At 39.6% G+C, this 25,721-nt stretch overlaps 1 protein-coding gene across 1 annotated transcript in view; it reads right to left on the bottom strand.

Annotated features, from left to right (window-relative positions):
* The window catches only part of COPG1 (COPI coat complex subunit gamma 1), a 175,560-nt gene that overhangs the window by 128,850 nt on the left and 20,989 nt on the right, over positions 1-25,721 (bottom strand). The window contains exons 2-7 of the mRNA XM_069206229.1: positions 19,423-19,475; positions 16,581-16,661; positions 12,585-12,656; positions 12,128-12,207; positions 7,986-8,061; positions 7,798-7,890 (exon numbers count right to left, since the gene is read on the bottom strand). Of these exons, the coding sequence (XP_069062330.1) occupies positions 7,798-7,890; positions 7,986-8,061; positions 12,128-12,207; positions 12,585-12,656; positions 16,581-16,661; positions 19,423-19,475 (455 nt within the window). The remainder of the gene's footprint in view (positions 1-7,797; positions 7,891-7,985; positions 8,062-12,127; positions 12,208-12,584; positions 12,657-16,580; positions 16,662-19,422; positions 19,476-25,721) is intronic.

Here is a 25,721-nt window from a genome sequence, read left to right as displayed (position 1 = left end):
TTCTATATCAAATCCTGTGGGTCAATATTGTAGCATATTACCTTGTATTTTTTAAAATGTTACTTTTTTACAAAAAATATTTGTGCACATTGTAGCTTGAGCAAATATTACATTTCTCGCTAAATGCCATGTGGTTCAGAATTCTGTAGCACGAAGCACAAATTTATTTTGATTTCTGCCAATATTTTGTCCTGCATACCAAACATCATTTAACTTGATTAAGTCTTTCTTTTCCTCCCCATGTAATGCAGAACTCTAGCACCTGGCCCGTTTTAGCACTTGTGTGTGCCATATGGTTATACTTGGAGCCAGATAAGATTTGCATGCCATGGGTATGACCCACTTTGCTAACAATAATGGCAAGTCGAAGATCCTGTTCCCCATTTTATTCACACATGAACGGGGAAAATACCCAACAGGCAATACGCTTGGTGAAAACAAGCCATTTCCATGAGGTGTTTTTAGCATTCTATAGTTAGGTTCAGGAATGGACTCCAGGACTAGTTTGATTTATATTGAGATGTGCCTGTTATACAACAGTCTGCTATTATGGACTGTTTGGCTCTCAGAGATGCTGAGAATGTGCCATGCTACTCTCCTCGTGCTGTCGAGATACTGATTGTTCACACCTGTCTGTGTATTCTGTGCAGCTGTTCAATAAAAAAAAATATATATTTTTTTAAGTATTTCTAGCATTCAATTTGTGTTCTCCTGTGAGACTTGTGTTATTGTGGGGTAAAATGTGTAGTAGAATCCTACCTTTTGGAGCACACAACAGGGGCAATGTGCTGATGCTATATTAAACATCTTGGTACTTCCAACAGGGGTAAAAAAAATAAAAAAAATAAAAAGGTCTGTGTAAATATAAAAACGGGTTATATTTAAACTGTGCATTTCTAGAGATGATTTGATTATAAGCTAAAAAAATAAACTTTGACCCAATCAGAGTCTACAGTTAAGTTTTCCAGCTTAAGCTCCCACGTTTTGTTAAGTATAGTTAAGTTACTTGTGGACTCTGCTGGGAGTGCTTTGTAAAACAACTATACCAGCATGCGTACTTCTCTTAACCAGTATGATTCGTTTAATTCAATAAACGTTTTGAACAATCCTGATTAATAACACGTCCAAACCTTAGTATACCGACCTCCAAGAATCTCAATGTAAATGTTTGAGGAATTTGTGCCCTCCCCCCAGATCAAATTATAGAAATGTGGATGAGTAGGGGCAGCTAGTGTTATTTACATCCATTACTCCTATAGCAGTTTTAGGTAATCTAGGGTAATTCCTCCCCACCACACATCCACTAAGCAATAGTGACAATAACATTTTCATTCCTGCTTAAATTATATGCTTTCCCATTTCTTGTGTGTCTACCTCATCCAGGGGAACGACTGTATCTGCACAGTTAGGAAATCAATTTTGACGTCAGGGACAGACAGACCCTTTCTGTTATTGAAATTCTTAATTTGGGAGCTGCTATCCTTGATTTACTTTAATCCCAAATTAATTCAGTATTGCATCGCATCATAGTCTTAAAATATCCCACCATAGAATCCACACAGGTAGACTTACAAAGAAATAGAACCATCCCAGCAGCATCACCATTTTAGCAAGGGCTATTTTATCTGTATGTACCTGACCTGGCGTGTGGTGGGTACCTATGGTACTTACACCTTATACCAGGTCCAGGTATCCACTATTAGTGTAGTGTAGGCAGTGTCTAGAAGCCAGGCTCTCTAGAGGTAGCTGTGGATGAGCAGCCAAGGCTTATCTAGGAGACATGCAAAGCTCATGAAATACCATTATAGTCACACAGCATTTGCACACATGAAAGAAAGCACACAGTGTTACAAAACTAACTGTCCTTTATTTTAGTGTCACAATACTAAAATTACTAAAAAGGCAATGGCATACTAAATATGTACAACAGTAATAAGAAATAGGTATAGAAAAGGTTAGAAAACAGTGCAAATAGCAATATCCAATAGTGACCCTAGAGGGAGCCCAAACCATACACAAAAAAAAAATGGAATGCCAACACAGAGCCCCCCCCCCACCTAGGTAAGTGGAATGTGTAGAGGGGAGCTGGGGGGGTACTAGAAAACCACAGAGGTAAATAACACAATAGCCCCCAGCGACCAGGAGAGCAGGAGTAAATCACTGGAATTTCCCCCAAACCACCCAAAAGGAAGGAAAAGAAGAAAAGAAGACACCCAGACAAGACTGCAAACAAACAGTGGTGGATTCCTGGAGGAGAGGACCTGTGGAGAGTGGGGACCAAGTCCAAAAGTCACAGTGGAGTCCAGGAGGAGTAGGAGCTACTACCCACCCAGCTGTACTTGCAGGAGTTGGTCGACAGTGAGGAAGAACGGGTCAGCACTGTAGCCCTGGAGCAGGAGAAGAGTTCCTGATGGATGCAGAAGATGTTCCACGCTACGGTGAAGATTGCAGACGGGTGTCGGTGCAGGAATTTCACCAACAAGCTTTGGCAAAGGCAAACTTGCGGTTAGTGGAAAAGTGGTGCTGCTGGGGACCAGCAAGGCCCAGGAGGACTTAACTCAGGAGGGATGGTCACAGGGGACCCTCAGCGTCGCAGAGACCTCAAAAGAGCAGAGGCAGCACCCACAGGACTGGGACACAGACGTTGCAGAAGGAGCCCACACAGCACTACAGAAATGGATCCCCGCCGCAGGAGAACCACGTAGAGGGCTGTGCATCGCAGGAAGGAGTACTGGGGACTGGAGCTAAACGTCGCCACTCATGTCTCCTCAGTATCTGAGGGGACACACTGCTCAACTCCAGAAGAAGATTCCTTAGACAGGGTATTCAGGAAACTGAGGCTGGAGGTGGCCAAGCTGAGGCTGCAACAGCAGCAACTAGTCCTTGATAGGTAAGGCTTGGCAGTAAAGAGGGAGAGGCAGGCAGGGGGTTAGCATCCCGTGGTGGCAGCAGCAGCAGCTTTGGTTTCATGGAGCCTAGGGTCAGAGACAACTCTTGACTAAAGAAACCTCAGTAAAGTTGTTCCCCCGTACAAGGTGGGAGATGATATTCACAAGCGGTTCTCTGGTCTGGAGAGGGCCTGTAAAGTACAGAGGGTCCCCAAGGGACAGTGGGCTGCTATCCTTTGGCTCTCCTTCTCTGTCCAGGGAAGGGATAGACCCCCTTACTGTCAGAGAGGAAGATGCTGATAATTACAATGTGTTGAACTCTGCTCTTTTGGATAGGTTTGATCTTACAGCTGAACAGTTCAGAATCAAGTTCAGGGAGACCACGAAAGAGTTCCCTCTAGATTGTGTTAATTTTGTTGATTGCTCTGTGAAGGCTTTGGAAGGCTGGTTACATGGTACCAAGGTTGCTGATTATGAGGGCTTATACAATCTGATTCTGAGAGACCATACAGGGAGTGCAGAATTATTAGGCAAGTTGTATTTTTGAGGATTAATTTTATTATTGAACAACAACCATGTTCCCAATGAACCCAAAAAACTCATTAATATCAAAGCTGAATATTTTTGGAAGTAGTTTTTAGTTTGTTTTTAGTTTTAGCTATGTTAGGGGGATATCTGTGTGTGCAGGTGACTATTACTGTGCATAATTATTAGGCAACTTAACAAAAAAAAATATATACCCATTTCAATTATTTATTATTACCAGGGAAACCAATATAACATCTCAACATTCACAAATATACATTTCTGACATTCAAAAACAAAACAAAAACAAATCAGTGACCAATATAGCCACATTTCTTTGCAAGGACACTCAAAAGCCTGCCATCCATGGATTCTGTCAGTGTTTTGATCTGTTCACCATCAACATTGCGTGCAGCAGCAACCACAGCCTCCCAGACACTGTTCAGAGAGGTGTACTGTTTTCCCTCCTTGTAAATCTCACATTTGATGATGGACCACAGGTTCTCAATGGGGTTCAGATCAGGTGAACAAGGAGGCCATGTCATTAGATTTCCTTCTTTTATACCCTTTCTTGCCAGCCACGCTGTGGAGTACTTGGACACGTGTGATGGAGCATTGTCCTGCATGAAAACCATGTTTTTCTTGAAGGATGCAGACTTCTTCCTGTACCACTGCTTGAAGAAGGTGTCTTCCAGGAACTGGCAGTAGGACTGGGAGTTGAGCTTGACTCCATCCTCAACCCGAAAAGGCCCCACGAGCTCATCTTTGATGATACCAGCCCAAACCAGTACTCCACCTTGCTGGCGTCTGAGTCGGACTGGAACTCTCTGCCCTTTACCAATCCAGCCACGGGCCCATCCATCTGGCCCATCAAGACTCACTCTCATTTCATCAGTCCATAAAACCTTATAAAAATCAGTCTTGAGATATTTCTTGGCCCAGTCTTGACGTTTCAGCTTGTGTGTCTTGTTCAGTGGTGGTCGTCTTTCAGCCTTTCTTACCTTGGCCATGTCTCTGAGTATTGCACACCTTGTGCTTTTGGGCACTCCAGTGATGTTGTAGCTCTGAAATATGGCCAAACTGGTGGCAAGTGGCATCGTGGCAGCTGCACGCTTGACTTTTCTCAGTTCATGGGCAGTTATTTTGCGCCTTGGTTTTTCCACACGCTTCTTGCGACCCTGTTGACTATTTTGAATGAAACGCTTGATTGTTCGATGATCACGCTTCAGAAGCTTTGCAATTTTAAGAGTGCTGCATCCCTCTGCAAGATATCTCACTATTTTTTACTTTTCTGAGCCTGTCAAGTCCTTCTTTTGACCCATTTTGCCAAAGGAAAGGAAGTTGCCTAATAATTATGCACACCTGATATAGGGTGTTGATGTCATTAGACCACACCCCTTCTCATGACAGAGATGCACATCACCTAATATGCTTAATTGGTAGTAGGCTTTTGAGCCTATACAGCTTGGAGTAAGACAACATGCATAAAGAGGATGATGTGGTCAAAATACTAATTTGCCTAATAATTCTGCACTCCCTGTATACGTAACAATTGTGTGTCTGATTTGTTGCACCAGTCCTTGGTAGACTCAGATCTGACCTCTCCCCAAGAAGTGGGAAAGAAGGCAGACAAATGGTTCAGAACAAGGGTGAGCAGAAAAGCTCACACAGGGAGTGACAAAGACAAGAAAAAGGAAGCAGGTAAGGTATCCACCACACACCCGGCCAGCTTCCTACACTATTTATATCGATATCAGTAGAATATTCAAGAATGCAATGATTCCCACTCATCAGTGCATAACTGTTCCAAGGTTACCTGGCAGTATGTCTGCATTCCTCTTTGGCAGCTAAAGAAGTGTGGTTCTAAATGTTTGTTTGATTATAGAAATTGTGGGGGTTTTGGGCCAATGTACTTTTAATTCTATCAGACCATCAAATTCCTCCAAAATGTTATTGGTAGGTTATTTGTGCAGTGTTCATGTATAAAAACAAATAATAAGCGTGATCTCTTCTGATCTTTAGAGCTAGTGGCCCCATCCCCAATGGGAATAACACTGGTTACAGAGGGCATTCCAGCATCCCCAGTGGTTTCGTATGCTGGTGACAATATGCCACCAGGAACCTGTACCCTCCAACATCTGAAACATTTTAACCTGTCCAGACGGAAGCTCATTAAATATAACATTTCCATAATAAAAAACACAGAACAAAGCAGTGGTCCCATGTAACAGAAATGAACAAATGGGGTATTTATCAGGTAATTAAATCCTTTTCTGTTTAGAACTGCCAGGAATGCCTGTAAGCATACGGAATAATTACATCCATACGGATGTGTGGTTAGGAAAGACTCCGTGTCCCTCATATAAAGATCAACATATTCTTAGATGTAGTAGAGCAATTCTCTCAGGAGCAGATCTGGAACAGTTAGTGGCTTCATTTCTGTAAACATGCATGCAAATGACTGGTCCATGTGTCTAGGATTACAAAGCTTGAATTGTTTGCATTGTTTGCTTTGCTCATGCAAGAAAGACCAACATTTAGTAAACAATTTGAGGTTTAACATCTCAAATGCATACAAGAGGGCCTAAATAAGAATTGTCTGCTATCATGAAATTAACAAAAGCATCCAACACCAAGAAATACCACTCAATCGTCCAATAGTATACACTACACAAATCTTCCCACACATATATCTGATACACCACATAGATGGCCATCATCAAACACTGAACATTACTTACCAGTCAACAATGACAAAATACATTATTCATTCTTGTTCAGCTATACCTATAATTTGCACGAATTTAAAGAGAACAAGTCCGACCTGCTACCACTCGCAAGCACACAACACAGCATCACAGACATAGTTCATCAGATGCACAACACTTTAGTGGATACCCGTTCACCCCAGAAGAACAAAAAAAACAAAGCCCTTCAGTATACAGAACTACACACCTAGTGTGCTTATAAGAAACACAACTGAATAAGAACACTCCTCTGGCCTTAATCATAAAAATGTTACTAGACCTGCAAGTTGAGTAACTTGAATAATCTACTCGACCTAACTAATGTACTTGACCCATAATACGGGTCTCAAATTGTGTGATCCTAGGCAAATAGTTTATATAGAGTCACCTTTTTCTTCATTCTCACATATGATTGCACCTTCAAATATGTGAGCTCAGCATTTCTGCAGTACAAAAAAACCCCGTTGTTTGATTAAGTAGACTAAAGTTTTCTGCATGTATCACAAGAATCTAGCCCACAAATGACACATGACCCATTACTTGCTTTTAGTTTACTAATCGCATTGCCACCAGGGAAAGAGTGTTTCTCAGTTTTTTAAACATTCACATTTAACAAATATACACCTAAACCATGATGTGATGTCATCTACACACAGTAAATTTCCAATAAATGTTCAAAAACCTTTCCACTAACTTGCAGCTTTACTGATAAAACTGTATAGTGTATTAAGAATCTGTGAAAACTGGGTTTCAGAAAACATATCCTTTGCACATCAACACGATGTATTCTGTATTTCTTCATTCCAGCAAAAACTTTATCACACAGAAATACAAAAAATGGCCTTTCACAATTACTGATACATATTTTGAAATGTTTGTACAATTGACCTATGTCGTTTATATGGTGTGTGTTAGGAAAAGTCTGACACCCTGTAGCATTTTATTTCACACTGTAAACAGCAGGTCAGACAGTTTACCTTAAAAAAATCCTGGAACTCTGCAGTCAGGAGGAAAATTAGTTGTAAGACAAACTGACTTTTGACCTATGTCTATGAACACAGAACAAATTACATACAAGAGCAAGATTTAAAGACATCTTTCACTTTCTGACTGAACAGACACATGTTCTTTGTCAACTCGCCAGAAGGGGCAAGTCGTAAACAAAATAGCTTGATCTGATCAAATATGACCATAGCGAGTGGTGGAGTAGATTTTTTTAGCCCTGCTCTTTACTTTCAGATGAACCATTATACGAAAAGTGATTAAGTAATAAATAGGACAAATCAATGTTCCCTAATCAAACACAACCACAGGAGGAACATCCTCAAAACATAGAACATACACCCAACCTTCAAAAGTGCTCTATATAAATACGGATAACATAGCATGTTGAAATTGAACCAAATTGCTCATGTTATTTGAAGGATCAATGGGAAATACAAAGTCATTTTTACTGTGCCTTAATCGTGCTGAAAAATGTTTACTACAAGCATTTTAATGTAGCCTGGTGTGTGTACGGTGCAATGATGTATAAATTGTAGATAAACGAGAAGGACATGTTTTGCTTGTAAAACCTACACAGTGCAGATTTAAAAGTCATTTTAATATGTGCAATATTATAAAAGGTGCAGTCATACCAAAGACGAAACCAGGGCAGAGCTGGACACACTGGGCACTTTATCAACGATTGCTTGCTTCATGTACCGCTCGATTGCCTGGAGCATGGTGCTCTGTACGAAAAAGACAACAGTGAAATGATTTTTCCAGGCATATCAAGCAGAACACTGAATGCTGGTAAATCCAATAAATTTCTGGTGGCACTCACATCAGTTATTTTGCAGAGTGCTCTCACAGCAGGGCCTCGGTAATTGTCATCCTTTCCCGTCATATCTTTGGTCAAACTGTGCAAAATCAAAGGAAAAAGTCCACTTAATATTATCAATTTAAGCTCAAGTTCAACCCAAACAAATACATAACACCTTTTTTGTGATTGTGCTGCTTCGCAATAAAGAGGGGACCTCAACTGTTTCATTGACTTGACCCCACTTTCCTTTATTGGACCAAGGCTGAAAAAAACCCATGTTTCTTGCACCTTTACCATTAGTAAGAAGGTGTACCTCAAAGTTGATTGCTGGTCCCAAACAGCCTTCTTTCGGCCCCACTAATACCTAGACCCACAGGTTTGAGAAACTGGAACCTGAGACAACAAGGTTGCTTGATCACGAAAATAGTTTTACAAAATATCACAGCCTTCATTTAACTAATGATCACCATTTGTCAGGCAAACCCACCTGTGATTAACAGATTTTGAAAAACTGAAGCACAAGAGCAACAGGTCACAGCTTATGAACTTGACTGTTGGCCGTGTCGAAGGCATGAGGGCATTTACGTCTCCACAGAACTGGCCATGCTCGATTAGCTCCAATAATTTCTCGCAAATTCTCCCCAAAGTCAATGAAACTGTTTATTGAGAGTATCTGGTGCACCTGAGCACATTAACTTAAGTTCTTTGTTGTGAGTTCTGGAGTCATGAATGTTACTCACTGTGTTCTTTCACGAGCTCTGTGAATGCACAAATGATCGATGACCTAGATAAACACTTCATACCAGTCTCAGTTTTGCAAGCTGACTATTCACAATTCTCAGCCTCCCTTTGGAGACCATGAATAATTGCAAACTGAACCACCCTCTGAAGATGCAGAACTTTCAAACAGTGTTACAAATGGTAGTCCAAGGAAGAGGAGATGCCCAATATTGACTGTTTAGGCATAATGGTCTAAACCAAATTCACAAATAGGAGTTTACAGGCAATATGCAACAACAGACCAAAGATAAAAGTATATCTATGAATGAAAAGTATCAATAAGGTTAGACCAGGTGAATTTTTTGTAAACAGAAAAATATTTAAATAAAGTACTGTGAACCAAGTGGCATAGCTTATGACAACTGAAGGTAAGAGACAGGCCAGGAGGACATTATGGTTTTGTGGTCTAATCAAAGACTGTTGCTATGAAAAATGTTTAACCTTTTTTTTTATTTTTTTAAAGAGGACCTGCATCTTTATTCTTTTTTCTTGTGTATCTAACATATGATGGCTTTTGCATGTTGTTTACTCGTCTTACTCAGCCCTTGAGGTGTTGGCAAATGTTCCGCAATTAGTAATCCTTGACTACATATAACAAGCACTTTTAGGTTGGGCAATTGGAATTAAGTGATTTTGCAGCTGCAATGTTTTCTGCATTGTTGATTTGCCGCACTTGTCCCATAATCCACTTCCTTTTGCTTCATTTGCGGATGTCAACAACAAAATATTTTCCGCATCCATCATTAAAATCGCAGCTTTCAGCTGATTGGCTGAAAAATAATCTATTGCTTGCGACAGGAACTACATGTTGATTTGGTGAATTGGCAGGGTCTGTTTTTATCTTGGAGAAATGTGGCTTTCTGGTTCAATTTCTTATCATACTGAAGAATTTATATCTAGGTGCAGAGGCAAGGGTGATTGTTGATACGGAAGAGGCAGGTAGAATTAAGATCAAGCGTGGCACCAGGCAGGTATACACACTGTCCCTGATTTTGTTTACATTTTTTATTGAGCCGCAAGCAATGAGAATTCAGAAAAATGTTCCAATAGATACTCCCCTTGTAGGTATGTCCAAGATAAAGCTGTTTGTTGATGATGTGATTTCATATTTAAAAGCAGAAAGTGAGAATATTCTGCGAGTAATTGATTAGATTAAAGGCTTCACAAATATAGGAGGTTATAAGATGAATGAGGCACAAACTGAGTTTTTGTCATTTAATGCATTTAAAGTAGATCTGCCAGTCTGTCTGCAATCTTTATCTCAGCGCACAGTAAGATATCTAGGAATCTACGTGACTAATAAATGTGTGCTTCTCTTCCAACTTAATTATACTGCAACTTTTAACAAAATTAAAGTGCTGCTGGAGGGATGGGCCTTATTACCTCTTAGTTTAATAGGGAGAGCTGTGTTAATTAAAATGTAAACTCTGCCTTTGCTCTTATTCATTTTTATTAATTTACCGTTAAGTATACCTAGTGCATATTTTAGAGAATTTAGCAATTTTTCAAAACTTTCTGTGACAGAGCAAACATCCCAGCATAAATAAGGAAATATTAGAATTGGGGGCAGAACAAGGGGGCTGGCCTTGCCTGATATCAAGACCTATTATGAGGCGGCCCTCCTGGACAACCTGATTAGACTTTCCATTGCAGATTCAGGGTTTGATTGCCTAAATGTTATGGTCAAAGAAAGTGAGATTAGACTTCATTGTGTTTTGGAAGATGGTGAAATTACCTAAGAAGTAGAGATACAAGACCTTTGGGGTGCTGGTTCATCGTTTACAAGCCGTTTGTAAGCACTGGGAGATTCCACCGTGTGACAGTTATACCAGATTGCAGGAGTGTGAAATCTGGGGTCAGACGTCCTGCAGGCTACTTTACGTCAATGGGAGGAGAAGGGATTTAAGAAATTGGGAGAATTTTATACAGGCAGAATGCTAATAACTTGGGATCAAGTAATTCAGTTCTTCGGGCGTAGTTCTATAGAGCTACAGCTCAGTTACAGACAAATAGCCCGCTTTTTTGAAGATTAATTATAGGGAATTGAAGAAAAAACCTGCTCGCTGATCCACTTGCTTTATGTGATTAAACTTTTAGGACTGAGAAATTGGTCTAGATTTTTTAGAAGAGATATGTCAAGAAGTGGTCTCTGAGTTTTTAGAGAAACTTAACAGAGAAATGGGATGCAAGTTAATGTTAAGAGAACGGCAGCATATTTATGGGATGGGTTACAAATCTCTTACAGTGATTGAAGTCATATATCTGTTTTCAGAATTTACAACTTCTCTAAAATGGTACAATAGCACTTGAGTTATAGAAGTTTAAAAAAGTCATCACCACAAACAGAGCACTAGACACGAGCTTGCACAAGTGAGACTTCAAAAACATTAAACAATGGATTGGGGTTAGTACTCCGAGGTCAGCAATTCCTTCAGTTCTATCATCCAGCTAGTTAACTGTTTAAATGGATTGTTTCTTAGTACAAAAACAAGAACAATGAAACTGAGGTCTAAAGGGCAACACCAAAAGCTTCAATTTCCACAACTGCTGTATCAAGCTCAACAACCACCAATTTCAAGCTCAAGGGCTGCCACCCAAACACAATGACAAGTGACCCCAATTTGCACAACCAACTCATACCTATAAGCATTTCCAGTTAACTGTTTTCTTTCATTGCAAAGAGATGAGGATCATGGTTAAGGGGAGTCACTCAATCATGGAGTCTCCTAGCCAGAGAACTGAGTAGTCCGACAACTGCAATCACCAACTCATCAATGGGCTCCAACTCAACCTGACCTGTTACACTGAGATTGCTTTGTGTTATAGCAATGTGCTTTTGTTTTGGGTTCAAAATACACTCTTGTGATCCATATATGACTATATTGTGCTGCAAACTGTTTAAATTATGTAGAACTCGTAAGGCAAGTATAGAACAAAAGGTTTGCATAATTAAGTGGCCACAAGTAACAGTAATAAGTGATAGATCAATACCTTGTTCTATGGACAACAGGTAATGTTTTGTTTTTAACATATTCTCTTGAAGAAACACAACTAAGGAAAGACAAAATGAGAAGACCTGTCTTGTGCAGTGCCAACCTTTGCGTTTATTTAATATAAACAGCCAGAAACTTTATTTGTGCCTCTGAATTACAGTTCTCTTGCCCAGACAGTAAGGTGGCATCTAATGCATATCAAAAGAAACCCCAATTACAAAAACTGCTGCTTCAAAGAAAGCCTTTACTTCAAGTTCAGTAAGAGTTTCCCCTAAACTAGATGCCCTTTACCCAATTAAAGAAAATCATTTAGATTATTCTTGCTGATGCTAGGGATGGCTTCTTCTTCAAGAGGTGGCAAATTAGACAAAATAAATATGAACAACAAACCTGCTGGTGACAATAATTACATCCTCTGAAAGGGAGGCCATCTCCTTTATAGTCAGATAACACATTCTGCGAAGAGTTGGCTGCATGAAACAAAGAATACATTATTGGGAATTGTAAACAGTAAAGAATGACAACTGTTTTACCTCCATTTTTTATTGAGCGCTGCATTTTGGTAATGCATTAGCGATCTTCAAGAACAATAAAACTTTGGTATCCAATTTGAATCCCAAAATTGTTAGCCCTTTGAAACACAAGAAAATTATTAATTGCATGCTTGAAATGGGTTCACCAAACTATCAAGGCATTCAACTAGCCTTTCAATAACCCTTTTTTCATGTGTCCAATGTCCATTTATGAAGAGCTAGACAGGCTTATGAAAGGAACACTGAGCTGGATTAGATGCAAGCAGTGGTCGTACTAGGCACTGTGAAATTATGTAAACAGAAACAGTACTTACATCATTTGACTGGAAGAGTTTAGTCATTGCAAAGAAGGCTTCTGTTGCTTCTGTGGCACCTAGATGTTCACCCTGATGTTAAATTCAAGGAAACAGATAATTTTAAGTCAACAATGGTGACTATGTATTGCATGTACAAATAAACACTGGAAAATCAGAGTATTTCATATTTGGAAGAATATTTAAACAAAGAGTATTTCTCACAGAGATTGATTTCACGTCATTATCTATGTTTATTTCAATCTGTACAATGATTCAGACAACAAAAATTGTATTTTAACGGCCTTTCAAACTGGCCGAATAAGTACGAGATTGCAGTTATAAAACACTGGAGTAATGGAGGACGTGCCATATCTTTGGATGGCTTTTCAAGAACAAAAAAGAGAACGGAAAGGTAAGTGTCAGGGGTGTGGAATTTATTAAAATATCTACTTGTCCAGGGGACAAGTTGCTTCTCAAATCTACTTGTCCTGTAAAAAGATCTACTTGTCCCTTTGGTGCCATGTAGTGTGGCGACAAATTATGGCAGCAATCTCATTATGGAAGAGCTCTGATAATAGCCTCTCTGATTATGCCAGAGCTACTACCATAGTAGGACTTGAATACTTGCAGTTTCAATCCCTACTGTAGCAATTTCCTTATTTTGCCACCTTTCTGCAGATCTGCATACTGGGGCTGGAGGATGCAGTAAGCAATAGTTCCAGGGCTGGAATGCCTTGGAGTCTGCAAACCTACTAACCTGCATGTGTTAAAGATTTTCACCAGCTTCTCTCTAATATTTTCCCATAATAAGAAAGGTTGGACATTTACTCCTGACAATGGCAGAATTAGAACTTCTTCCAGGGTTGGGAAGAAAGTGGCTGGAGGGAAAATGAACTTGCAAATGCTCAATAGATTTTCACATGAGCAAATCTACACATCGTATTTACCCATGCTAAAATACAGTTCACAAATATTTTATAGGGGTACGACATATACCATGGGTGCACTTTTGTGACTTTAAGAATTTGGGGCCACATGTAGGTAGGTTCAGATTTGCGACCCGCAAATTGCGAGTCAGAGCGACTTGCAATTTCGCAAATCCGAATGTAGGATGGTGTCCCTGACACCATCTGTGATTCGCAAGGGCTTCGCAAATGCCCACCTCATGAATAATCATGAGGTGGGTCGCAATTTGCGACCCCCCCCCTTGCGAATGGCGGCCCTCACAGGGATGGTGGCCTGCTGGAGACAGCAGACCACCATGTCTGTGACTGCTTTTCAATAAAGCAGTTTTTTTTTTTTTTTGTAATGCAGCCCGTTTTCCTTAAAGGAAAACAAGATGCATTACAAAAACGAAAAATGAAACGTTTTAGTTTCATTTTTTCAGAGCAGGCAGTGGTCCACAGGACCACTGCCTGCTCTGAATTTTTTTTTTACAGTGACATTCACAATGGGGAAGGGGTCCCATGGGGACACCTTCCCTTTTGCGAAAGTGTTAGCACCCATTTGAAATGGGTGCAAACTGCGATTGGTTTGCGCCCTCGTTCGCGGTCACAAAACAATCCTACATTGCACTGCGAGTCGCAATTAGGAAGGGAACACCCGATTGCGAGTCGCAAACCCGTTTTGCGATTCGGTAACCAGGTTACCGAATCGCAAAACTGGGTTTGTGCATCTCAATGTGCTTTTTGCACATCGCAAACAGCGAAAGTCGCTCTTTGCGACATGCAAAAAGCTACCTACATGTGGGTCTTGGTCCCTAATTAGGTCTGGTGTTAACAAAGACATTTTGTTTTTATTAAACTTCTATTTCTCTCTCTTTCGGCTGGCTTTACTGTGAGTGATCGCATTCTGCTCTTCCACAAGGAGCATATTGGCACACAAAGTAGTTTTGTTCAGTGTCAGGAACTACAGTGGCAATCAGTGACGTAACGAAACTGGAGTGTGCCCCTTTGCAAAGAACATCGAGGAGACCCCTCTCCAGACTCACTCAGGGCAGGTGCTGTGCTGAAGGGGCCCCCTGGAGGGCGGCTGCGGGGCCTTTGTTATGCCACTGGTGGCAACGTGTGCTTTTAGAGTTCAAAAACTTTTTGGGTGGTTTTTGCCAGTGTTTGTTACAATGTTGAGGGCCTGGTAGCTCCCACAACAATAAAGTGTTACAAAAGCCATGTCAAAACAAGACACGCATTGATGAAACTAAAAGACTTATAAAAATAAGTCGGATCAGTTGGCTTTGTCAGTGTTTGTTTATTTTTATGCTTCCCATAATCGTGTTGAAAATGGTTACACTGATTTTCCATTAGAAATATTTTTGGGAAATACTAGCATGCATCAACACATTTTACTAAATGACACTTCATTTGCATCTAATCAGAGAGCATTCTGGGAGCATTATATTTAGCCTCATAGCCTAAACTTTTCAAATATGTGTATACACTTTTTTTTTTTTTTACTGGAACCAACGTCAGTAGTGAAGTGTGACCTTAAAACATTTATTTACAGCACTCACCCTAATAATGAAGACTTTCAAATAATGAACCATAAATACAAGTTCGAACAGCATTATCTTTTGGAAACACATTACCTCAACTGCAGAGAGTTCCACTCTTTGTAAACAGGCAGCCAAAGGGTTTGTGCTGCAGAGGGTTGGGCCTACTTGTCCCAAGGACAAAGTAAACATAAAAACTTGTTGCCCTTGACCCCAAACAAGATGTCCCGGGCGTCGGGCGATAGGAATTCCACATCCCTGTGGTCAGAGATAATATACATCTACTCTCATGACTGTGGATGCCAAACAGTATCCTGACACTTTTGGAAATATAACGACGATGTTTAATTATTTAAGAACTAACAGAATTTTCATAATATCAATACTGTCTTCCATCGGGGGCAATCCACACCATTTTCAAATAAACCTTCTCTAGCATTTGATACTCCATTTAGCAAGTCAGGAAGGAAACAGTGATGACCAAGAAATAACAAAATGTTTGTTTTTTGTATTCATTTAACATCATGTGCTAAATTGAGGCATTCTATTCTGAAAAAACGATCATGTGAATTAAACTGATGGTTTGCCTCAGATTTGTATTGTGCAAAATGATGTACTAAAATGATTTCTGATATTTATTTGTCAATGACTAAACCCTACGGCATAAGAAGTGCTTCTCTACTCTTCATCTATTTTTAAATTATAAATAGTTTTCATTTGAATTAAAAAATAGCAAGTACACCTTTAGAGTAATCTGAATCTCACAAAATAATAAACCAACATGTCTTAAATAATTTAGCAATTTAATGAGGGTAGTCATGAATGGAATTGGAAAGATATGTGTAGTGAGACAGTTCCAGAACCGTGAGATCAGAAAATGTATATGCGGCCTAATCACAAATAAATTATGTAACTACATCACATAATTTACTTATTTCTAGCTAAAACCTGTTATTCGCAGATGTCTGGGAATACTGATTTAATTTGCCTCATTTACTGAGATTTTCGTGGTAGCCTATGGCTTCCTCAATGATGGCACAGTGCCAGGTTCACATTTATGTACATCTGTAAACAAATTTAAAACATTATTTTCTCTGCATGACTCAGACAAAATAATACTTCGGACTGCCACTGAACGAAAGCACTGTTAAAGACATTCAATATTTTATTGTAAGACCAGGAAAACGTTTCTAAGTGTTTCTTGCTTAAACTACACATAAGGTGTTTAAAATACAATATTATATTTCAGGTAACTGTATGCCTGGAAATGTTAAACTATGAAAGACACATTCTGTTGTACTGTACAATGATAAAACATTTAATTTATGTGGCACTGACCATATCAGGTATTAACAATGAAACCAGGACCTATGCATTCTGCTCCCACAATAAATAATCTGTTAAAATCTGCATCTTAACTCATTAGTAGTTTGAAAAGTTGCATACCGGGAAAATAGGAAATAAGGTTAATACACTATGCATACTGTTTTTCTTTCCACGTTAAGTAACAGTTGTATTTTAATTACCTGGTTTATCAAGTACAAAATCCGGGTGAGAATGTAGGCACATTTTCGAGGGTTGACCGGCGTCTCATTAAATAACCGGGCCTGGAAACAGAACCACAGAAGATGCTCAGATCAGCATTTCATTATACATTGAAGGATTTTACAGTTACTATCTGATTACAGAACTAATCTATGTCTAATTCTCTAGTGTTTTCTTTGACCGGGATAAACTACCTACTATAGTGATTGAAAGGGTGGACAGGAAAGTAGCAAGGGGTGCATAGTCACAAAAATACACTATGGGGCTGATTCACAAGAGTATTTATGAGTCTGAAAATAATATTACAGCGGTATTGTTACGTACTCCTACGTGCCTTTGTGAATAAGCCCCAACACCCTATTAGTAAAGGTGCAAAGAGGGAATAGTCCTTTCTATTTGTACTAATTGTATATGCATTTCTCTTAATGTTTCCTTTTTCGATGGCAAGGCAATGTGAAAGTACATAAAATAATGCTACTTTATATATGCCAAAATGTCTTTGTGACACCATACTTATAATTAGAGATTTATGGATTAGAACCCAGCATTAAGGTGGGGTTGAACTATTTCAAATGTGTGACTGCACAAACTGTCTGCAAAGCATCACACACTGATCTCTTTATCCACCTACAATCCACTACAGTCTTTATTACAACCTGCCGTGGTGTAAATGGAGGAAACACAGGCTAGTGCCCATTCAAACACAAAAGTTAATGATTTTTAGGGCAATAAAAAACTATAAAACATTAATGAAAACATGTATGATTATGACTGTCTCAATCAACTAGTTCAGATGTTAACTTTTTGTGCTGCATCCCAAATGTCAATGCTTTTTTATGGAATATAATTTAAAGAATGTTGTATACAATAAACATCAACACTGATTTCTAATTTGGAAGTATAAATATAAATCTTAATCGGCGATTGGCAGTAGACTGCAATTTTATTAGCATTAACAGATTAATATGATCACCTCACTAATCTAGGAAAATGACTAGATGTGACCTTTAGTTAAAATGTTCATATCAAGTTGTGATTTCAAGGTTATTCAATTCAGAGTTAAACTGCCACATGTTGTAGATGCCGGTTTTGTTCAGGATAGCATGAACCAATACCAAAAGGCCTTAATTTGTTAATGCAAACAACACTTACAGGACCCTCGTAATTCTGGTGCACAGGAAGCTCCATGCCATAACAGGTGTATTCACACATGGTTTGGTAACAACAACATAACTGAACAGACCATACCTTAACTCTAATGAAACCGGGTTTGCAATGTGCTGATAGTGGAATTATCAATAGGTAAGGCAGTGTCTAAGGATTTAAAAAGTCAGGTGCAAGTTGGTAAGGCCCACCTAAAGTGATAGCTGGATGCTTTGCAGAAGCAGATATGTATTTCCTCTTTCCATATAGCAGCAAGGGGTGCTTTACAGAGGGCTCTGGGTGACAGTCACGTATCTTTGCCAGAGTGCTCAAAATATGATGATAAAAGAATTTAAGAAGTGAGTAGTAGCCATTACTTGAGTGCAGTTTGTCATACTGGTTAGGTTTGATGTCAAAAGGATCAGTATTGCTGAATTTGTTTTAGTTTTTTACTTTTTGATACTGTGTCAGGATTTGCCAACATACTGTTTGTCTCCAGTTTTGAGTGAAGTGCCTGGTCTGCTTCGGGTAAACCTTGACTTTGAAAGATACTTGTGGTTTATGGGCTATTGGCATTGAATACGGTGCCATACCCAGGCAAACTTGGTAGGTGAGGAGCACCTGAGTGTGAGAAAGAATCCTAGTAGCTCAAACGTAAGCTCCAATGGGGTCTGCAGGAAGAAGTCACCCGTGTCCGGTCCAACCACAAGATGTACATTGTCCTCTTTTATGCAATCGCCATATTGAAGTAGATGGACCCAAATATTTAGCATAAAAGGGTGACAATACAGAGCAGTGTGTTGAAGCAGAAAACTGGGAACCCATCGATCAAAGTCTGCTAGATATGTTTGGGGAGAAAAATACCTTTAACAGGCCAAGCACAACATACACATTCATCTAACTTTGCAGGGTTTCTCTGATCATCTCTTTGTTAATGTTGGCTTAAACCATCTACAGAGCAAAGAGAGTTATAGCTACCAGCCAGCTCCTTCAATCTTTTTCAGGAGGTGTCCTGAAGTAATTTACAGAAGACTATGTTAAGCGATCAAAACCTGACTAAAAGCTATCTAGAAAGTTTGCTTTTCCAATCTGAACTTTCAGTTTTTGCACAATCTGGTTATTTTTTTTTTTTTTAAAGGGACAGGGCTTACAAATGAGCTTTCCAGTCTTCTGAGGGCATGTGACCAACAAGTTTGCAATCTTTGGGTGATCTATGATAACATATACTAATTTTAGGATTTTGTATGCATTTCAGGTTTAAATGAGTACTCTCTGGCAAAGATCTAATTAGGATCCTAATTGATTAAAATGTAGTAGGTCAGTGTCTCACAGTGAGAAACAAGTTATACAGTGGCAGGCACATCATATAAGGCATTGTAGTCCTACAGCACCAACCTGGAAAAACATTTGAAATCTATCCCTGCATTCCTCAAAGTCCTGTCAAGGACAACCCAACTGGGAGGTCAGATCTTAATGAAAAAAAATATTTTTTAGTTGTAGGTCCATTTTCTCCACAGTGCATACTCTACCCACAGACCTGCATTTTAGAACCCTTGCTAAATGATGTGGAGAGCTGAGAACAAACAAAAGCATCAGGTGACTGATACACCAGCGACAGCTGGGAAAGCACAATGACAAAGTATAAAAAGGTGACAGTTCCAGCATGCTGTACTGTATTACCTCCTGTAACACCGCACTCTTCTCCAGGTTCTGGAATGGATTGGAACCTCCACCTTGAAAGAGAACAGAGAAGCAATAAGCACACAGGACAATAAGAAAAAGAAAGAAAAAAAAAACTTTACACTTTTGAGTATCTTGCTAAAAAGAAGGACCTGAATACATACAATAAAACAACTTAAAGACGCAGTGTCAACAAAGAGATCAAAGGGGGGTTGCATTAGCATCATTAATGCTCACATCTCTCTACATTCCAGATAAGGAATTTACTGCACAAAAGCCAATTAATATTTGCACGGCCCTTTAATATGCTCATGTTGTATTTGCTTTGATCTCAGACAACATGACAGGATAGCCAGATCATGGTGTTAGAGACACAGGCCCTGGAATAGCTGAAAGGTTTGTTGGAATGAAGAGGAATGACAAGTGTAATGTGTCACTGAAAGTCTAACTACAGGGAGTGCAGAATTATTAGGCAAATGAGTATTTTGACCACATCATCCTCTTTATGCATGTTGTCTTACTCCAAGCTGTATAGGCTCGAAAGTCTACTACCAATTAAGCATATTAGGTGATGTGCATCTCTGTAATGAGAAGGGGTGTGGTCTAATGACATCAACACCCTATATCAGGTGTGCATAATTATTAGGCAACTTCCTTTCCTTTGGCAAAATGGGTCAAAAGAAGGACTTGACAGGCTCAGAAAAGTCAAAAATAGTGAGATATCTTGCAGAGGGATGCAGCACTCTTAAAATTGCAAAGCTTCTGAAGCGTGATCATCGAACAATCCAGCGTTTCATTCAAAATAGTCAACAGGGTCGCAAGAAGCGTGTGGAAAAACCAAGGCGCAAAATAACTGCTCATGAACTGAGAAAAGTCAAGCGTGCAGCTGCCACGATGCCACTTGCCACCAGTTTGGCCATATTTCAGAGCTGCAACATCACTGGAGTGCCCAAAAGCACAAGGTGTGCAATACTCAGAGACATGGCCAAGGTAAGAAAGGCTGAAAGACGACCACCACTGAACAAGACACACAAGCTGAAACGTCAAGACTGGGCCAATAAATATCTCAAGACTGATTTTTCTAAGGTTTTATGGACTGATGAAATGAGAGTGAGTCTTGATGGGCCAGATGGATGGGCCCGTGGCTGGATTGGTAAAGGGCAGAGAGCTCCAGTCCGACTCAGACGCCAGCAAGGTGGAGGTGGAGTACTGGTTTGGGCTGGTATCATCAAAGATGAGCTTGTGGGGCCTTTTCGGGTTGAGGATGGAGTCAAGCTCAACTCCCAGTCCTACTGCCAGTTCCTGGAAGACACCTTCTTCAAGCAGTGGTACAGGAAGAAGTCTGCATCCTTCAAGAAAAACATGATTTTCATGCAGGACAATGCTCCATCACACGCGTCCAAGTACTCCACAGCGTGGCTGGCAAGAAAGGGTATAAAAGAAGGAAATCTAATGACATGGCCTCCTTGTTCACCTGATCTGAACCCCATTGAGAACCTGTGGTCCATCATCAAATGTGAGATTTACAAGGAGGGAAAACAGTACACCTCTCTGAACAGTGTCTGGGAGGCTGTGGTTGCTGCTGCACGCAATGTTGATGGTGAACAGATCAAAACACTGACAGAATCCATGGATGGCAGGCTTTTGAGTGTCCTTGCAAAGAAAGGTGGCTATATTGGTCACTGATTTGTTTTTGTTTTGTTTTTGAATGTCAGAAATGTATATTTGTGAATGTTGAGATGTTATATTGGTTTCACTGGTAATAATAAATAATTGAAATGGGTATATATATTTTTTTTGTTAAGTTGCCTAATAATTATGCACAGTAATAGTCACCTGCACACACACATATCCCCCTAACATAGCTAAAACTAAAAACAAACTAAAAACTACTTCCAAAAATATTCAGCTTTGATATTAATGAGTTTTTTGGGTTCATTGAGAACATGGTTGTTGGTCAATAATAAAATTAATCCTCAAAAATACAACTTGCCTAATAATTCTGCACTCCCTGTACATAGAGCAAATACCAAAGGGGCATCAACTAGAGGATGTTCCATACCAGTTTTTCCAAGATAGTTACTTGAAATATAAAGGCAATCTAAAAACATTATTTACAAAATCAATGGGCATCCTGAAAATCTGGCATTATTTTGGAATTCCTGACATGGCTGAGATAACCTTAAGCTTACCTGGAATAAACTGGAGTAGGTACCACCATCACATATTTTTCTTGCTAAAAGGTTTTGGCAGTCAAACATCATAATGAGGATTACTTTAATCTAATCACTGGAGATGCTGGACTTAATTTAATACAAATGCATTGGCAGAAGCAATATTCTCCAACAATGCTTATTTCAGCTGAATGAATTTTATTCCCCCAAGTTTTATATTTTCATAAAAGCTAGAGGGGTGTGAGTTACCTCAGGTAGGAGATTGGAAGACGTTCACCAGCAAACGTGGTTACATTTTGTCTAACCTACACTAACTGTTGCTTTCTCCTTGTTCCACAAATTATACTAACTTGGCATGTGCAGTGATGTGTTTCAGCTTACACCTATCGAAATGTAGAACATGTCTTCTTTCCCATGTGCTACAAGCGTAAATGTAACAGAAACTCACAGATACATTATTATACATGGTGTATGTAATAAGATGAGCACTTCATTTTCATGTGACTTTACAGGCATTTTTGCATGCATCTCTGGAAACAAAATTCATAAAATTGTCCATATTCACCTGGAGTTATAGGTATTTTAAGTTTTGGGAGATAAGCAAATGACATATCCCTCAACTCTGAACGTGGTCTACTTCTTCTGAACACTTGGAAAATTATTTAGTTTCATTTTCACAGTTTAAACAAGCCCAGGTAATTGCGTCAGGAGATCCAACATGCTATGAAGGCGCATTGTAAACCTTTGGGTATGTGCATATATTGGACAAAATCTAAAAAGCTTTCACAAATGGATATTGATTGAAAAAAGATGTAGCAAGAGCAAACATTTCCCAAATGGGGTCAGACTCACAAAAGTCATTTGTATTCGCAAATCTAGTGTAGCTAGCTGACTTTGCACATGCAATTCGGCAATTAGTAATACACACAAGTGCACTGGATTGCTAGGCACATCCTACAACCCCTTCCAAGTTGGAAAGGTGGTAGGAGAATACAAATAGGTGTTACTTCTGATGAGTTGCAAGCTTAAATGTAAATGCTTTGCAATCACTACTATGGTTGTAAAGTGTGGAGGCGATACAGACTGCCCAAGGCAGTCAGCTGGGCAGGCAGTAAACATTTGCAAATCAGGAGGGGAGGTGAGTGAGTGTATATATACATACAGATAGACAGGGGGCATTGTGAAGAGCAAACAGTGGTTCCATGGGCCACTATTTGGTCACTACACCTCCGATGTCCTATTCACAATACAATGCGAGCAACCTCTGAGAATCTGACCCTTTCTTCCAAAACATTTCTGGGATTTACAAGAATTATAATTAAGGCAACTGTGGTTATTCCCTGAATTCAGAACTTTGTGTCGCTTTCTGAAACTTTGTGTATTCAACCTTTTCTCAACTAATTTCACCAACTGAAAGTAGGCTTGTATATCTAAAATGGGAGATGTGCTGGTAAATGACAAAAGGATTCTCGATGGAACAGATTACAATGTAGGAGTTGGACCCCCAACCTGTGATTCGTGCAACAGAACAGGATGTATAGACTCAACTGGGTGGCAGTAAACATTTCTAATTTAGCGTTGTAGGATTCCATTGTGTATTAGGCTTCTCATTACGGCTCCACAGACACTGGAGTACATGTTATGGGGCTGATGAAAATATTGGTGTAATATTTGACCAATTATATTAGGTTGTGAGTTCCAACTTGGTTAGGTTTCTTTTTTTTGGAACTTTTGTAATTCAGCACATACTTTGAGACTTGAGGGTATTAGCAATTGCAAAGAAGCACGGACAGAAGGTGTGGACATTTTGCTTGATCTCAACATTAGTAGACTATTTTTGGGATTTAACAGCCTTACCAAATATGAAAAGGCAAGACACAATAGTTCTGGATTGTCAGAGCAGGAATAATAGTTTACAGTTACACCCATGTTAATCGTACCCACATTCCTGCATTGGAACCTTATGCCAAGCAATTTTGAGAGCTCTTCTATGCTGACCAGCAGTCATTCTTTGTGTGCCACCTTTGCTAATGCAGAAAAGTCTGGCAGTCAGTATATGCTTCTACCAATGTCTCTGCTCATCATCATCATTTACTTTATTTCAGTAAAAACATACCATAAAAGTACAATACATACAGTCCAAAAGAGAAGTAGTAAAAAGAAAGTGCAAATAAAATAAATTACAAACACTTAGAAGTAAAATGTTAAAACAAAATATAACAATAGCATAACAATTTTCCTTATAAGTATAATACTAAAAAGACATCCAGGCCCTGCTAAAACATCGAACGAACGGACTTGCACTTAGATACAACGCCTGTGCACTATATGCCTACTTATAAAATCTGCTACCAAGTCTTGTTTTTTAAAATTGTTAATCTAAAACGCCAAACTGATTCAAAAAATGTTGCCACAGAGCAAGCTATTTGTACAGATGGCTCTGATTTGAATACTCTCTCAGCAGATAGACAGTTCCTGAAACCCATTTGTTTACATAAGGGAGTAATCCAAAGGGCCCTCTGCTTACCACATGCACGACATTGAAAAAGAACGTGAAGATCGGTCTCTTCATACTTACAGCCCATCGGACATACTTAGACTTGTTCGTAGAATTGGGCCATTTGTAAGTCAGAGAACACAAAGGAAGAGACCCTATTCTAAATCTAATGTAAAGAGCAGGGGCAAAAGGAGAGAGAGAGTACAGCATCCATAAAGGGCTCAAACTCATAGTGGCATTTAAATTGCAGAAACCTATCAGTCATAGAAGAGGGCACAGCTTCAGTCATTTGTGCAATTTGAACTTTAAGCCAGGTAGCATCCTTCAAAGTCTGAATGGCATTTTTGGGAATAGAAGGGGGGTCCTTCCAATAGGACCCTAGGCCAAGATGGAATAAAGAACGTTCAACATAAGCACACCACTTAATTTTGGTATTAAATTTAGTGCCCATCAGTTTGGGCACCCGCATCTAAATGGAATAAGAGCATCGGTTGACCATAGCTGGAAACAGAACAGTAGTGGCCTTAAAGCAGCGATCTGGTTGATTGGAAAAAGATTTAAATCCATTTGGATAGACTAAGAGGGAGTACTTGAAGGAACACTTAACAGCGTCTTTAAAAACTGGTTTTCTGCCCCAACCAGATCCTCCAAATTGCAGTGGCCCCATAACTCGGCACCGTACAAAACCCCCCCGGCTTGTGATTTATACATTTCAAGGGCAGGAGTCAAGGCAAACCTACAGGAGCAGGTAGCAAATCTCACAATGCCACCTGCCCTTTGCTTCAGGCATATCAGAGATTTCTGGAGGTGGGCATGCCAGAAGTGGGAGTCTTCTAGTTTTACACCTAAGTAATCGAAAGTGCCCACTCTTTCCAGTAAGGCGCCTTCTAAATAAACAGGTCTTTTCATTTTGTGCTTTTTGTCTCCAAAAACCATATATTTCGTTTTTGATGAATTGATTTCCAGACCATGATCTTTACAAAACTCCACAAATCTAGCAAGCAAGCAAACTTGAAAGGCCCATAGCTGTTCGAGAAAGCAACAAAGTATCGTCAGCAAATAAAAGACATGGAAGCTTCTGCCCACCCAAGATGGGAGCATCACTATAGCAGTCCAAGAGATAGGGAATACATGCGTTGATAAATAAAAGAAATACAGTAGGTGCAAGTACACAACCCTGTCTCACACCACGAACTGTGGGAAATGCTGAAGTCAGTTCACCTGCCAAACCCCATTGTACTCTAGCGCAATTTCCTGAATAGAGATCTTTGATGGTATTGAGCATGGAGCCGGGGACTCCAGCTTTACTCATAACTTCCCACAGTTTGGAGCACGGGACAAGGTCAAAGGTAGATTTCAGGTCAACAAATGCAACAAAGAGGCAGCCTGAGTCCACATCTACGGTCTTCCACTTTATAGTAATAAAGCAGAAAACCTGATTTTCCACTATCCAGTGCTTCAGTCTAATTAACAGCTGGTAGCAAAATATTTTTTGCAAATTATCTAGAAGACTGATGGGTCTATAGTTCCCTTGAAATTTTCTCTCACCTTTCTTATGAATGGGCACAATTATTGCCTCCTTCCAAGAATCAGGGTAAGATCTATTGGACAGGGCAGTATTCGAAATC

The sequence above is a fragment of the Pleurodeles waltl genome, chromosome 9 (assembly GCF_031143425.1).
Source record: "Pleurodeles waltl isolate 20211129_DDA chromosome 9, aPleWal1.hap1.20221129, whole genome shotgun sequence".
Taxonomy (NCBI): Eukaryota; Metazoa; Chordata; class Amphibia; order Caudata; family Salamandridae; genus Pleurodeles; species Pleurodeles waltl.
This window is presented reverse-complemented; position numbering and strand designations above follow the sequence as displayed.